This window comes from Galendromus occidentalis, unplaced genomic scaffold, assembly GCF_000255335.2.
Source record: "Galendromus occidentalis unplaced genomic scaffold, Mocc_1.1 scf7180000077293, whole genome shotgun sequence".
Classification (NCBI taxonomy): Eukaryota; Metazoa; Arthropoda; class Arachnida; order Mesostigmata; family Phytoseiidae; genus Galendromus; species Galendromus occidentalis.
The window spans coordinates 148,038-163,899 of record NW_003805281.1 but is presented as its reverse complement, the minus strand read 5'-3'; the positions used below and the strand labels follow the sequence as shown (position 1 = coordinate 163,899).

The 15,862-nt window shown below is 50.3% G+C and overlaps 3 protein-coding genes across 3 annotated transcripts; all 3 read right to left on the bottom strand.

Annotated features, from left to right (window-relative positions):
- Nucleotides 1-1,848: 1,848 nt before the first annotated feature.
- Nucleotides 1,849-9,589, bottom strand: LOC100905575 (uncharacterized). Its single transcript, XM_003742146.2, has 6 exons — nucleotides 9,551-9,589; nucleotides 3,358-3,459; nucleotides 3,109-3,245; nucleotides 2,885-2,986; nucleotides 2,721-2,792; nucleotides 1,849-2,598 (listed from the first exon to the last, which is right to left on the bottom strand). The coding sequence occupies exons 2-6, from the start codon at nucleotides 3,446-3,448 to the stop codon at nucleotides 2,413-2,415; spliced, it is 588 nt and encodes a 195-aa protein (XP_003742194.1). The 5' UTR covers nucleotides 3,449-3,459; nucleotides 9,551-9,589; the 3' UTR covers nucleotides 1,849-2,412.
- A 918-nt stretch (nucleotides 9,590-10,507) lies between these two features.
- LOC100907025 (uncharacterized) lies at nucleotides 10,508-12,093 on the bottom strand. Its single transcript, XM_003742156.2, has 4 exons — nucleotides 11,811-12,093; nucleotides 11,509-11,676; nucleotides 10,837-10,997; nucleotides 10,508-10,616 (listed from the first exon to the last, which is right to left on the bottom strand). The coding sequence occupies exons 1-4, from the start codon at nucleotides 11,979-11,981 to the stop codon at nucleotides 10,508-10,510; spliced, it is 609 nt and encodes a 202-aa protein (XP_003742204.2). The 5' UTR covers nucleotides 11,982-12,093.
- Nucleotides 12,094-12,327: 234 nt separating this feature from the next.
- Nucleotides 12,328-14,632, bottom strand: LOC100906880 (uncharacterized). The gene is made up of 6 exons (XM_003742155.1): nucleotides 14,449-14,632; nucleotides 14,233-14,355; nucleotides 13,836-14,129; nucleotides 13,092-13,326; nucleotides 12,713-12,951; nucleotides 12,328-12,615 (listed from the first exon to the last, which is right to left on the bottom strand). The coding sequence occupies exons 1-6, from the start codon at nucleotides 14,630-14,632 to the stop codon at nucleotides 12,488-12,490; spliced, it is 1,203 nt and encodes a 400-aa protein (XP_003742203.1). The 3' UTR covers nucleotides 12,328-12,487.
- Between the last annotated feature and the right edge of the window lie 1,230 nt (nucleotides 14,633-15,862).

Below are 15,862 nucleotides of genomic sequence, written 5' to 3'. Positions count from 1 at the left end.
CGTCGATTTTTTTTCGAGAGACGGATGTCCTCATACATTTCGTTGTTCCTCGAAGCAAAGAAGAAAGCAGACAGAATCTCCCACATCCAACGATTCACTCGGAGCTCCGCGCAATGCGGGCTCGTACGGCGATTTCGCCGCTGAGCGGGATATTGTCCTCTCCGTCTTCCATCCCGCGCAACTATGGCTAACAGGTTCTGACCGTCGGTCATGCGTCGCTTGGAGATACGAGACAGAATGCTGTGACGGGAGCCTGTCGAAGAGATTACTCTCAAGATGAGGGAAGGTTTCGAAATATTTTCCGTGAATTTCTCGGCTTGATGTATCCACTGATGAAACTCAATCACTCTCGCTGGGATGGAGGTTCCCATGAAAGCCGTCGAGGAGCTTTTAGCATCCATTTATAGATTTGCCGTTTGTTGTATCGTTGCGACTCAAGATACCTCTTCTATGGAGCCTACTCGATCTACTACACCTACGGCAGCCGCTACTAGAGCAAGACGACATCAATAAGAAAGGTCGGGAAACCTTTCACTCTTTATAATAGGGCGTCCTAAGCTCTTGATGCGATCTCGAACGTCAGCAGCGTCAGCGACGCACTCGCTCGGTAGCGTCGGGGGTCTCGAATCTCGAAGCATGCACTGTCAAGCCGGAATTCTCCGTGAGACGGATGCCGAGCATCCATAAGGTCCTACCGGAAAGACCGCCTAACCTCGGCAGGCCGTGATCAAAATTAATGTTGCTTCTCATGTTCATGATCGGGGCGTACTTTTCATTCCACGGTTGTTTATCTTGCAGAACCGAGCCGGAGATCCTTAATAGAGACGAAGGTCTCGGATGCTTTTACGACTCTCTCGGTCGAGAGGCCTCAATTAGTCCAAAAGTTCTCAACGTAAACAGTTACTTCAGAAATGTCTCATACGATCTCCAACAAACAAGATAATCAACCAATCATGCGATATATTTCTGCGAGATCGCGGTATAAAATCTTCCCACGGGTCCGCATAGCTGCCGTGTGATTACGCGTGATGACGACGAAGAATAAACCTCCTCTCCGCAGATTTTCGCGAGGTACATGCGGAATACACAGAAGAAGCGCTCGGACCCCCAGAAGCGACCCACTCAAGTTCCTTGCTCGAAGAGTAACCTCATGCAAGAAATTTCCCCCCTCTGAAGTCAATCCCCTAATCTCCTGCCCCGGCAAACCTTATCGGGGTAGGCCTCTGGGACCAATTGCGCAGAGTTCAGGAACTTCCAGTCGGCTGGCTATGTCATGTCGGCCGAAGATCGCGACCGAATATCCGAGGTCCGAGAAGCCGACGATCGTGAAAGCTCATGGGATAATGAATAAGTAGATAGGTAACTATACATGAATGATCATCTGCAGAAAACATTGGATGTAGGAGATGCTCGGTTTTCAGATGAATCGTCGGCAAGTCCCTTGAGTCTGTCATCCTCAGCTTTTTGTGGGGGTGTTTTGCGTTGCGTCATTCTGTCTTCTAGGGAGTCGCTTTGAGTCGGCCTGGACTAGATGGTGAGAGGAGTGCCACTTTTCAAAAAGAAACTCTTGAAAAAGAATGATCCATGGCTACCACGGGTTCGGAAGGCCGTTGTACTATGCAGCGGAGATGCTGTCAGCGGATTCACAAAGGTGGGCTGCTGTCCTATTGAGGGAGCCTCCGATAATTGCCAGAGACTCCATTCTCATCTGATACCTTCAATGGAGGAGCCTGACCGAAGTATCCGGCCTCACTCCGACCGAGAGCAAAGAGGCTGAAACTAGTCTCGAAAGGCAACTTGGACTCGGGGTTTGGTTTGGATTGGATTTTATTTCTTCTTAGTGAACTTACATAACAACATGACTCAGTACAACCAGATCCGTTGCTCACAGTGTTCGAAGAAAGGTCGTGCCCAGCAGACATTTCTAAAGTAGGACTAGAGATCCAGAGAATCGTGTCGTCCATCCGTGAGAACTTTCCCCGCTTCGTGTCGACTAAAATACTGATCTCTTTAAGGAACTCTACCGAGGTTTTCTGTGATTTCTAGATTCAAACATAATGCACGCGGAATCGCCGTGACGGTACTCTGGTTTCTTGGTCCAGTCTTGCTCTGCCCATCCCCCGTGGGGGAATGGTCATTTCTAACGGGTACGATCTATGTTTTTACAATGTCTGGCTCCGCCTTTCCCCGGCGGTTTTGACCAGCCGATTTCTACCGGAGTGGAATTTCGAACTTAATTTTTTCAAGAACTTTCTCGATGTCCTCTTCGAACTCAGCGACATTTCCCCCCGCTGACTCCGAGCATGGCGATTGGATGTCTTGAGGTTGAGTCCCGTCGTTCGGGGGATAAACGAAATTTCAATCGATCCGGACATGGGCTCCGAGTTCATCAACAAGGTTCAGCCATCGCTCCTAGAAAAACCTCGAACGTAGAAGGGCTACCAACAACGCCGTCATGGTCATTGTGTACAGAGCGCTCAGGGCAGATGTTCCGTTGCAGAACTCGTCGATGATCAACTCCTGCTTGTTCCTTTGATTGTCTTCGGATTCCTCCCTCGTGAGCATATGCCTACGGAATTTCATCCGACACTCGGTTTTCTGTGCGAAAAAGTTTCATTTAGATTCCCAAGTATTCCCATGTCCATGGTGGACTAGTCCATCGCATTACCACGGATGCCATCCGCATTACAAATCACTGACTCTGCAATCAAGATCCCTACCGTTCCATTTGTCTCGGTCGCCGCCGTTCTTATCAGATGCGCTTGAATTTTGAAGATAGTTGGCATGCAGTCCTGAAGAAGTCATGGAATTCACTCATGTGTGTCTTTCTGAATTATCAGACGGGGTGTAGTTTCGATGTGGAGAAGATATGGGAGAGACTTACTTTCTTCCAAGCTTCGGTGATGCTGTCGAGCGTCCAGACCGTGGAATTGCTCCTTGAGTTTTCAGAGTCGATCGCCTTACGGACCATACCGATCACATCACCCTGAAACGAGGTCCTCGTTCATCAGATTCCTGTTACTTGATCCATGGTGAATATTTCTTTCGATAGGATCGACAGGAATAACTTTGATGCTCATCTGAGGAAACTCGGGCATCTACACTGACCGGCGGGAGTGGCATGAACGGTTTGCAGCAGTCTCTCATTTTTTGCATCTCTTCCTCGTTACACGCCTCCGTTGAAGTGTCCATGGGAGTCATTGAAGCTGCAGTTGTATCCGAGTTCATGGCCATTGTTGCCATAGCTGTGGGGAAATTCGACATAATTTATGCATGATTCTGTGGGATCAGGAGTTGCTCCTCTTTGTCTTAGTTTGCCGATTGCCATAGGAGTATTAATATGATCCGTCGGCTCACGTGTAGTCGATGTATCTTGAGTGGCTGCGAATGTGAAGGAAGCCACCAGAACGGCTCCGAAGAAGAGCTTCACGTTATAGCTGGTCGTCATGATCGTACGGTCTGGAATATCGAGGGAGCTTTGGGTATTTTCCAGAGCCTCTGTATCCTCTCTGTACCTGAGTTCTCAGCGAAAATTCACTCTTTGGATCGGAATAGGGTATCTTGATCCAGAGAAACATCGCCTGTTTCTTATACCTCAAGGCTCTCCCATCTCAAAACCCAATATGGTAGGCAGAGTCGGAAAAAGTCACTTGAGCATCATCGGCTTATATCGCTGAAATTTCCCGTTTGTAGCCAGTATTTCCCAAGCCTGGAAAAGTCGATCGTCGCTCCAGTATAGATTCGAGTCAGTCAGCCACTACCCCCGTCCGAGCAGGAGCCGATCCCCTTTGTCAAAACGGTCGATCATGCAGCGCGCTCGGGATGCTTCCCGCGCAAAAATCGGCATCCATGAAAGGACAGTCAGACCTATGTCTGGGAACGGAACGATCTGTATCTTCCGCGCCCCACGACGCTTTTCGTCAGAATGTGCGCCACGCCGCTCGCCTTCCTCACATCCCTCGAACCCACATCAATGAGGTTCCTCTGCATCGAACTCGCCCATATTCTCACTCTCAATCAGCGGAGCTTACAGAGCACTCCGACTCCGAATCGGAATGAGCGTCTATGGCATCCAGAGTGATAAGCTGACACTGACCATTACACGCTATGACAGCCCTCTGGAAGGAGCTGTCACTGCGAGAAACGCATAAAATGTACGAAAGCCAGACGTCTCTGTCACTCCACCAGAAGAGATCTCTAGACTGGAATGACATCGCCAAGATGGGATTTGTAACAGTGTCTTCATAGTGACAAGGCCGATCGACCTTGACTACTCAAGTGATAATCAAATCGCAGCGGTCAGCATGAAGCTGTTTTTCGTCCAATCCTCCTCTCGTAACAGCCGGAATTTAGCCTTGACTCCTTTACCTCGATCCCCGCGTAGGACCATTCCGATATTCGATGCTTAAGATTCCTCGGACCACCCATTTCGAATGGGTACGCATGAGCGCAAATTATGGACTTCGAGCGCTCATAGACTAAACCTCATTGTCAGACCTAGCGTTAGAATTTTTCAGAGTCAACGAAGATTCTGTGGGAGAATCGTTGGCATCTAATCGTTTGGTCGCAAATATAGCGGTCATCGCTGCTCTCAGCAGGAAAACAGGAAATTTCGTCACGCCGAAGGATGGTGCAAAACGTCACGCAGAGGAGCATTGAGCACTCGTACTCTCCGGCTTCTGCCTGTCTGATTGGAACACCACGCTCCACGTGGTCGGGAGGGGTGCAATTATCGGAGAAGCCATTCAGCCATCCAAACGACCTCCGCAAGAAACACTTTGCTCGGTCAGAAAATTGATTTGTTTATCCAGGCAGCATGGGGCTTGATGGTTCTACTCCTGATTGCGGGTGGGAATATTTAAAACGACTTCTTGCGACCGCTGCGCAATGGATTGTGAAGCTTCCTCGCGGAGTATTCATTTTTCTCTGCGTCGAACACTCCACGCCCGATCATCCTGAAGGGTGATTCGGATGCTCAGAACCTACCCAGTGGATTCGGATAGCGATGCTTGGCACGTCTGTTTGCCCTCCAGACCGTAAACCCGCCGCACCCGATGGGTCGAATGCTACTTACGTATCCTCGAAAACGCCGTCCTCGCTCCGAGATCGTAGACTCGAAGTCACGCGAGGTAATGATGACCGGCGAGGCTCAGGGATCGGGAAGGCGTTTTCGACAGTCTGCGAGCCTATGTTTCCGGAACACGCTTGCGATGAGGCGAACCGGAGAAGGAGATTCGGAACTCCCCAGGTCCAATAAGAGCAATGAGCTCACGATTTTCCGAGGCCGTCGACGGGTCCCGTATGCCTCTCGAGCTCGATCTAAGAGGCCGAGGCCTCTTGAGCAGCCCAAGAGCACCCTATATGAATCATCAAGCGACATAGGAGCCTAGTTCCAACGATAATAACAATCCCTAATGGAGACGATCACGGATTCCCAGTGGGTCGGATTGGTCTCGAACAACGGAATCCACGTAACCGATTCCCTATATTAAATATTGATTGCTTGATCTCAAGCTGGAATTCCTGACTGCAAGGTCAACTCAATTCCTGATGGCGACCTTCCCGTGCTCAATCGTACGGATCCTATGTGTTCCAAGCTGCCCTTCTAGAGAATTCTCAGCTGCATTGATACACGCACTCTGCCGCTCACAGTGAGAACTATGAGCACCGGCGTGACGGCGATTCGAAGCCGCTGTTTACAAAAACGTAATCGTATGCGGGGGCTGGTTCGGCGGAACCGTCTTTCTAGAATTATGCGTGTTCTCCGAGTCAGGTGCCAGTTTTTTCGATAATATTCCCGCCTTCTTTCAGATAGTCTTCGGAGTCACACACGAATCGATGAGCGTTCTCAACGCTCTGGCTCGAGACCGAATGCGACCGCAGCTCTCAGCCATTGAAATATTGGTCAGCCCTCATTGTTTTGTGACTCGGATATGAATCTATAGGAAGGCTTCGCCCGGGAGCATGATCAATTACCTACCCTTGAGGTTCTCCCGGAGTTTTGATTGATATCATGCCGCGTTCAATAGGACTGTCAGAAGCTGCGACAGCGTAAGTAAGCAAAATAGCGGAATAATAGCATATTTTGTATTTCTTCGAGACTCTGGCCGAAACTCTCCCGTCTCTAGACATCGGCAATCGATCATATGGAGAGTCTTAGTAACAATATTGGCTGATGGATCGTTTTCACGATTAATCGTACTCACGAGATCGTCTCTGTGGTATTCGCAAGGGCGCGGGAGGAGGTTTCCGACTGTCGAGGATATTGGATCCGTCTGACGCTTCTCAAAATTGCGGTCGCTACCGGATATGGCGAGAACAACCCACTCGACGCTTGCTGAGCTCTAACCCTGGCATCGGCCTTGAGGTCGACGGCGCACAACTCCGGTCGCTTCCGAACCCTTGCCCAAATCACTGAGTGGAACTCCCCCGACCCATCTGACCCTCTGTCAGGGGATCATGCGAATAATTTACCAGCGCTCACTACCGCAACAGCGCACATATCGTTTCGAAAAGCATGAAAAACCTCATTCGAAAACTCAAAACCAGCCTTCACAGAGGAGCTATTGCCGTCATTGGCGTCGTCAGCCCGCAATGCCCTGTTGCAAGAGCCTTCGCTCGACTAAAGCCGCGCCTGTGCATAACTGTGCATACCTCGTCCGCTCGCCTTTCAGAACGCCCGCTCAGTGAATCGAAGATCGTTTCCGTTGAGCTGCCCCCGCGTCCGACAATAAGCTACCGGCACTTCTGCCATCTGACCGGGTTTCTCTATTGTTCGGAGTTCCTGCGAGGAAGGCCATAAAAGAAATAAACGTGGGAGGATTCCCCGCTCTTCCATCGGAACCCCCCAGTCGGGAAGACTAGACGCTTGACGACAGGACTACATGTTCGGCGCCCTTTCGGCCAAACGGGGCACCAAACACGAATTGAATGGTCCGAAGATCCTCTGTGTCGCAATCTCGGCTGAGGCATATCCGGTGCAATGACGGAGCGCCAGCGATCAGAAGCCGTAGAAAGTCCAACTCTCGACGAGCAAGGTGTAACGAGGGGCGTATTGCATTGTATCAATTAGTATACATCAGGTGTTAGAGAAGTAGCTGGCATCATTAACATTGGTTTGGCTTCGGTGGAGGATCCGAGGTAAGCAGCTGACCATTGCAACGTCGTATGATTCTGCTGATCGAAGAACAACTCCATCGACCAATAGGAAAAACACATGCCTGTCTCGGTCGACAAGAGGCCATGCGATGGGCAATCGCGACGCCGGATATCGAATTCGGAGGCACATTCGAGAGGAGTTCTTCTGACAAGGATGGCAGGCTCGACACCGAGGCCTGGAGGCGGTCGATTCATTGCAAGCAGATTCGCCTCCTCTCTGGCTGCGTGGAAAATCTCGTGCTCGTCGGAAGGTCGCAGGAAGCCTGAGCACGCGGTGGACCAATTGCCAGCAAGGAAATTCTCAAGCAGCAGGCCATGTATGGCCTCAGGCACGAGGAACATCGCTCACAACAACATCTACCTTTCCGCGAACGTCTACACGGGCGAGAACTTGCCTAGAAAATTATTCGTTAGGCTGTTCATCAGAGACCGGCGAGATAATGCGAGACGTCAGACCGCTGACGAATGGCAACGTGGCGTCTAAGCGTACGCGGCACTCGAGTATGCGGTCGTAGATATTGTGACTCCCGGGGAATTATAGCTAACCGATATTTCTGTCAGGCCTCGCGAATTATTTCGCTTTTTCTCCATGATTGTCTGTCCGGGCATATTCTCTCTAGCGACCCGATCACAAAGGATATGAATGCTCCTTGCCTATCCCGGAACGAAAAACTCCCGATTGGATATCCGCGTCCCCGATCGGCACCACAAGCGAAAACCCGACGATTGATTTTGTGTCTCATCTCGGCTGGAAGATCTTCATCCCGATTCTCATTCTAAATACAGATTGCAACTGGGACTAGCCTTGCCGAGTGCATAGGAATCCACGGCTCCGCTGCATGGCTCAGCCAGTATTTTTCCCTCGTGTTCTTCGAGATACGCTTTCATCATCAATCACAGCGGTGCTCATGTTTTCAGATGCTCCTCTGGGAAACCTGAGCTTCGCCCTCTCTTCTAGGGCGGATGTGGTCATCAGACATCATTCGATTTTCTCTTATCATAATTGGATCTCGGGAGGGAATCCCCGGGACTTATAATCATTCTCAGAGAGGCGTTCGCTCTTGATATATTTCTCATCTTTTTCGGGCTGGACCACACAGCCAAGGTCTAACGTCCCGGGTACTGTTATTCACATTGCTACCGAGGACGGATCCATGGAGCAAATGTACCCAGGAGGATCAAGGCCGAGTACCTGCATATTCTTCCGGCTGCAGGGATCGAACCCACACCGGCTTGAAATCAAGCAAATCGCAAGCATCACGCGGGCTGAGCTCGTCGTTCCCTTGATTTCTACACCATCCTAAAATGGCGGGGGCTTCTCTCGGTTTCTGGCAGGAACTTCGGTCTGGCCTGCATCCGCTCTCGCAAATTCTGAAGACTCGAGTCCGACCCGTTCGAGCTGCGATGCTGAGCCGCAAGCCGATGCTTCTGAATGTTCCAAGACAACAGATGCGGGAGGAATTGACTGATCGCTCATCACACGAATTGCATAGGTAATTATTTCTCGAAGAATATGAGCCGAATGAACAAGCACAAAGTCTAAACCGGAATTCCGTTGACTCTTCGAGTTCTTGATACAATCACGGACATCCAATGCCGGAACAATTTGGACCGGGTTTGAGCAAGGCCATCAGATGTTCGTGGGAGCTCGTTAGGCCTGAACGGACAATGGCGGTGCTTTTCGATTCCATTCCAGAACGATCGTTGACATGATCTCGGCGGGAGCTCTGCGACCGACCGGCGTAATCAGAAACCGCCTATTAGCAGTCAGAAATCGGCTGATCCCGGGGCTATGTGGAATTATAAGGGTCGGGACATTCTGACGGGTGATCTTGGACTCAGATGACAAAGCAATATTTCTCTAGACGTCGCGTTCTGTCATAGCTGACGGAAGACATGTTTTGCCCTTGAGGATGTCACAGTGAGAAAAGCAACGCAGCAATAGTCGAGGACTCAGATAGAACGGAGAAACCGCTCAAAAACAATGAGCTGAGATGAGGCGCGAGCTCGTTCCGATTCCGATGAAAGTCTTCGACTTGTGAGGTGCGCCCAGACGCACATAGAAACCCTGCTCTATCTCGATCCACCGGCCGCAGTCACGCTTCACTGAACGGCTTCCCGAAACCTCGACCATGACCCTATCCACGAACCATTCTATCGCTCGTGCGCAGCAAATTGAATGGACGCAGGAGACTGCGGGAATTTCCCTCACAGCTGTCTCCCATTTCCGCTCCCAACCGCTCTTAGAAACCACCAGAAACAATGCTGAGACTGGGGTTCCTCGTCTCCGGCAATGAAGCGTGACTTGGGGCTCCTCTCGGGATCCTCTCGAGCGACCTTGAATCGACCCCAAGAGGAGTTTTTTCGACATTAAATTGTAAGACCCACTCACCTCTAGGGCTGCGATGCTGGAAAACTCAGAATCCAATACAATGCCGAAACAGAAGTGCCTCTGGCTCGAGACGAAGGAGAGAGGACAAGTGGAGGAGGGAAATGACTCCTGCCTACACTGGCGTGTCTGCCGTAGACGGTGGATGGCGCTCTTCGTCGCCTACTGGGACTTTCCTATGACTGTTAGTCGTATCGGTACGCCAAACAGAAGGGAACCCCAGAAACAAGCCAGAACATCAATTTCACAGCGATTCGGATCGAATATTCATGAACATTTGCGTGCGCTTACTTCTCATTCGTTTTCCAAATGCTCACACGTCTTCGGTGGTGGCGATATTCCGTCTCTGGAGTCACTTTGAAGGATGCCGAATTCGTCAGCCATTTTAAGTCAAGCGTAATTTTTTCATGCTTGATATTTCGGCGGCATCAGAAGACTCCGGATAAGTTTCGCTCGGCTAATTCCGAATACCAAGCCATCGGAGCGTCCTGAGTAAACTTGATAAACTTCAAAGTCGCAGATGCACCCGGATTTATTCCCCAGAATCTCTCATTTCCCTGAGGGAATACAGCGATTCTTCTGTGCCGAAATTGACCATAGCCTGACGTTGAATTCTCACTGCAATGCGCGGCGCTTACACGCGGTATTTATTATACAATAGAAAGTAGTGAGTCGATATTTTATTCGGACGGTTCCGCTTAGAGCACGGAAATCTCCAATGTTGCACGGACATGGGGCATCGATTCGAATCCGCTCGGGAGTGAATAAACAGAGGATTAGAGAGCATGTCAACATCGACTTCACGTCTGAGAGCGTTATCATAGGAATAGAACGCAGACGAAAACTGGCCGGGCTCATGTGTTCCACGATTTCGAACGATCCCCTTTATTCAGGTTGATTCACGCTCGTGATTCCGGGGCGGACCTCTAACGGAAGGGGTGTCGTTCCGTCGTTTCCGGATCACCATATTCTGTATAGGACTACAAGTCCGGCCACAGGAAGACACGCGCAGAATAGGAGGAAGAATGGACTAACTCCGGAAGAGACAGCGTCGAGGCGGTCGTCGGTCCTGAAGGAAAATCGAGTCCTTGATTTTTCGAAAATCTGCTAAACGTCCATGGAAGAGGATAAAGGCCGAGCCAACACGCTGAGATCGGATTAGAGTGAGCGAATTCAACCAGCTTCGCAGTGGAATGGACTCGCTCAAGCTCAAATCGCTTTCAGCGCTCGCTCAGCGAGATCGAATGCGCGGTCATGCGGAAAATAAATATGTGGTCGCTTGTACCCACATATAGAGCGGCTCTCGATTGCTGGACAGTAATTCTTCATTCATTGTCATCCCTCGAGGCTTCCACTCGGGGCCCAGGTACTCTTCTTTGCAGTCGTAAGTGACCAGACGTCCACCCTGGTGCTTCGGTACAAATAGGTAGATTTTGCAATATTTGATGGGCTGGAGGAAAATGAATCTAATGAGAGGTACAGGGTCGGAGCGAGCGAAATCGTTGATGGAGGGCGAAGAAATCGCGGAACATGCGCCCCCGGGAGTATATTGGGGATATTGAGTGCCGGGTGGAGAGAATCGACTCGAATGCAAGTCGGTCCGGTTATCCTCAGATCGATGCGAGGTCAAGTTATGCAGCTGTTACTCATCTCGGTCCTCAGCCCCAACGGAGGCGGGCCAAGCCTCTGGACGAAGAAGCTCATCCCAAGCAGGTGAGGGAGCCGCCTCGCAGCGTCCAGAAAAAAATATTGGTAATAATATCCTCCCTCGAGTGACACATCCAATGAAGCACATAACCGCCACGCCAAAGGCTGCCAAGCAGTCGAGCGTCCCCCCGTCGATGAAGCACCTTGCCACGAGCCCCAAGGTCGGCCTCGATGACGACATCTGCTCGTGTAGAGGCATCTGAACCCTTTGGAGACAAGACTGTTCGATTTGAGATTCTCGACGCGAAACTCACCGCTCCGGGCAAAGCTACGCAGTCATCCGGCTCGTACGAGGGCATGCCGGTCATCGTACAGTTTGAAGACGTGAACTCGGCCTCGATTCGATACTTCGGATATCTGCATTCCTTGACGAAGCCCCCGATCAGACGTACAAGAACATCTTTGCGTTCAAATTTGAACCTCTGGAATGGGAGGAGATTTCTATTCTACCTATAATAAGATCTCTTGGTCAGCCGACAGAGAAAATGACGGGGCTCAGAGGGCTCATGTGTAGGTCTATTTTTCGGTCGCCGCCAACGGCATTCGAGGGACATACCTGAGACGCAACATGGGCTGCGTAATTCGCGACAAGGGCGAGTTCTTTATCGACTCCTTTCCGGAATTCCCAGGGTTTTCCGCATTCTGTGATCATCTCGTCCCGTTTCAAATTGGAGATCGCCGAGCAGCTGGCTCGGGAGATCAACACGAGTGCGAACCAACTCCACATGGCGGTCGACTTCGCCTTCAGACTTATTCGAGGCCCGATTCCTCTCACTTTAACCAAACTTCCCACTATACCACAAGGGTTGGAGGATTCTCTCTCGGCCCTTACGGAGCTTTCTCACCGGATCTCGCGGCTACCTGTGGTCAGGAATAATATTTTGGACGAATTCAGTCGTGGCGTCTCTCGATACCAGAAGTCTGAGAAGAATGGGGAATCGATCAAACCAGTCAGAAAGGCATGGATGAGAACTGACTAAGCGAAAACGTCTGCGTCATCGATTGCGCTCGTTTTCTGTTTCAGGTTTATTCTGACCTCGTTTGTTTCCTTAACCCGTCCTATACCGAAGTATAGTATTTTCCCTTATTTACATATTAATTCGTTGCTGCTCTCCGAAGCGCGGCCCTCCGACCGAATCAGACTTCGACTCAAAAATCATGATGGGAATAAATGTGAGAATATCCGGGAGGGAATCATCTTCCCGGAGCTCCGGGACTCGACACCCGTCGAATTCAACTGGTTCCACACGCGAGGAGTCGATAGAAGAATTTGAAACCGGGGGGTTGTCTACTACCTTCCTCGTCACGAATGGCTTCGTAGGCAGGCGAAACGAAACTGATCACGTTGACGCCATTGTTCTCTGTGGACAAAGGGGGGGGGAAACAATGGATATATTGATTTTTGGGAAAAGCTCAATACCGTCAATTAAGTCTAAGAGTCCCCTAGTACAAACGCACCTGTTCTGTACTCGTCTTGGAAAGTATTCCCGCAAAACTTCGTATGGTCGATAGCAATGAACGCCTTCGAGACCGATGTACGCGAAACTTGCAACCTGTCGAAACATTGCTGGTCGATTTCGTTCAGAGCGTCGGTACGAGTCTGCTCTTCTCGAGGTACCTCGCCCAGACCGAACGGTCCGGCTTTCTTCAAATAAATCCGACAAGCCTCTGGTCCCCGTTTGAAGCACATTGAATACCTGGGGATTCGCTCAATTGAGTGTCTGAGGCTTGATCGTACGACTCCGCTTCGGCGTCTACTCACAAAAAATTGTTAGCGGGATAATTCAACCTCCCTTCAGATCAAATCCAAGTCGGCCTAGGAGGGAGCGACGCTTACCGTACGCCCAGGGGATAAGATGTCTCATTGACTCCTATCGGGCCGTAATTGAAACTCTTTATCGTTCCGCTATAGTCTTCGTAGTACTGTAAGCAACCTGGAGGTGCCAAGCGAGGGGAACGGCAAGGCAGTTGAGTGATGCGGATGTTCCACTTGCGTAGACGGTTCGGGTCTTTGGAGTAATCGATGTTCATGCGCAATTTGATCGAGTCGGTATGCTTGACATCGACATACACTGGAACGGGACACGGAGGTCGGCATGAATCTCGCATATTCATCCTTGAGAACTTGCGGAAATCGCGGTGACCGTGCTCGAATGTCGAAATCACACTTGTATTCTCTTGTGAGAGGAGTACGACCGCGAGATTCCGTGACGGAGTGTTACACGTAAAGGGATCGCGAGGGGGTGACATTCGAGTCTCAGTTCATTTCCGCAAAGCGAGTTCCATCCCGACAGCTCCACCTCGGATCTGAATCAGAGTGAGAGGTATGGCTACGGACGATTCACGCTCAGTTCATCGACCTGGGTTTGGAATCAGTGAACCGCAATAATTAACGTGTCAGAACGCGAACCCTCTATCCATGCATGAGGAAAGGTGATACAACGACATCCCTCGCCGGACGTAGGAGGCTCCAGGGCCGAACAAGCAGAGTCGAAGAATTTTCGGGACTTGTCATTGATTGAAGTTTCTCCACTCGATCTTCGAGGATAATATCTTCTTACATCCTCATCAGAGAGCTCACCGTGCTGTCCGTCGTTCAGACCACATATTTTGTGGATCCTGGCGTTCGCGTCTCCTTGTTCAATGGTGAGCATATCGTATCTGCAGTCACCCGTTCTCGGGTCGGGTCCAACAGTGTTGAAATTAACGAAGTCCAGTCTCATCTGACATATTTGAGTGCCGAAACCAGAGATTTTCCTCACTGATATGCCGCAATGCACAGGGCCCTCAGGATCCCAGATGTTCTGAGGCTCCACGAAATAGGTGTTGTTCGTCGTTATTTCGATCTCCCTGCCCTTCTCACAAGTTTTAGCAACTGTTGATGGAATTCCCTTCAGTTATTCAATCTCTCATCATAAATTATTGGTGGCTCTCTCCAAGGATGAATCATGATCCCTGCTCAGATCGAGGCTACTCACTGTGGCAACATACGCCGCCACCGTCACAATTTCCTATGTTGTTGCCACGTTGGAAGCTGCAGTCCAACCCGGACATGCAAACTCCTTGTCCTTGCTCGCATGGATCCAGGAGTTGCTGGCGAGCTACGGACGAGGGCCTCTCGGTAAAAATCATCTCTATCCAAGCGAATAAATAAGAGCGTGATCGAGCATACTCAGACAATAAAAACTGTTTACCTTGGAGAGAATCATCGATCTCGACATCACTCTCCGGTACGACCACAGGCGGTACCGGGGACTCTCCGGTCGGAGCTTTCGACGTCTGAGTTCGAGTCCTCACATCACTCTCAGAATGGCGCTCTGCTGCCGGGCTCCCTGTGACCGCCAGCAGAGTGAAAGTGGACAGCAACAAGAATTTCATGGTGGAAGCACTCAGAAACAGAGAATCTCGGTCCGGGTTCCTTATATAATTCCGAATTCAGGGGAAAGAGAGAGGAGAATCGGACTCGCTCGCTCAGGTGGCTCCATCGGCACGGTTGTTGGCGACCCCTTTTGAATGGATCGCTGCCCATTCCTCTTTTCCTCTTGAGAAGTTTCGTTTTTGTTCCTACAGGATCGCTGAACGCATGGTGCCTACCGTAGGTCGATTCCGGCGCTCACGGAATAGCCCGATGTCGGAAGCTCGCGGGAGGAAATCGGTTCACAACCACCTTTTCTGTTTTGAGGTTTGATTCCTCGAGGGATCGTCTCGGTGTCGGGTATTCTCGAGCAACCGAGAGGAATCTTCGAGAAATGCCTCCGTCTGGCGGATGAGCCGCACGTGCCTTTCTATCGCCGCTCGAACTCGTCGGAAAATTTCTGGGCCAATAAGCTTCCACTTAAACCATCCATTCTTAGTTTTCAAATTAAAAAAATCTGCTTCTTCTGCAGCGTCTGGTCACCTCGTTCATTAATCGCCGAGAACCAGGGAGTCAATGACCGACGATCTGAGTTGGAGCCGGAGCTCAGATCTCCCTCATGACGAACAATCATCCTTAAATGGCGCGCAAACTAAAAGAAAATCTCAAGGAAAGCTGCACACCGACGCGGCATGCTGAGGATGATCCGGTCAGAAGACCCGGCGATTTGTGAGCCGCAACGCGGCGGCCCACAGTTGAGATATTTTACTGGTCAGCTGTTCTGATGAGTGGAGTCGATGGTGACTGCCGCGTCTGATCAGAAGTCCTTCATTCGCTCTTCCCGGCTTTCAGAATCTCTCAGCAACAGTTTCTGCTCATAGCAGAAGTTTTTCGCATCTCCTTCGGAATGGGGAACTTGGATGCTTACGGGGAGGGCACACCTCAAGAGTTCGGAATAATGCCTTGATACTTGTGATTTTATCGGTATTTATTCGCAGTAGATTCGTCAGGTTCGGTATATATGCTTCAATTCAACAGCCTGTCTCGGCTTCACAATAACCGGATTTCTGTCAGGAACCTTCGATAATGATAAGTTTCGTGGCCAATCAACGATCGCGGCCGAGATTTGAATAAATATTTCCGTCACTGTAAACTCTTCCTCTCTCATAATGTATTTTGATAAAGTTCTCTAAGAGTCTGGCAGCGGATCCTCCGTTCTGCGTCGGACTCTAACAAGTCATTGATAAGTATAT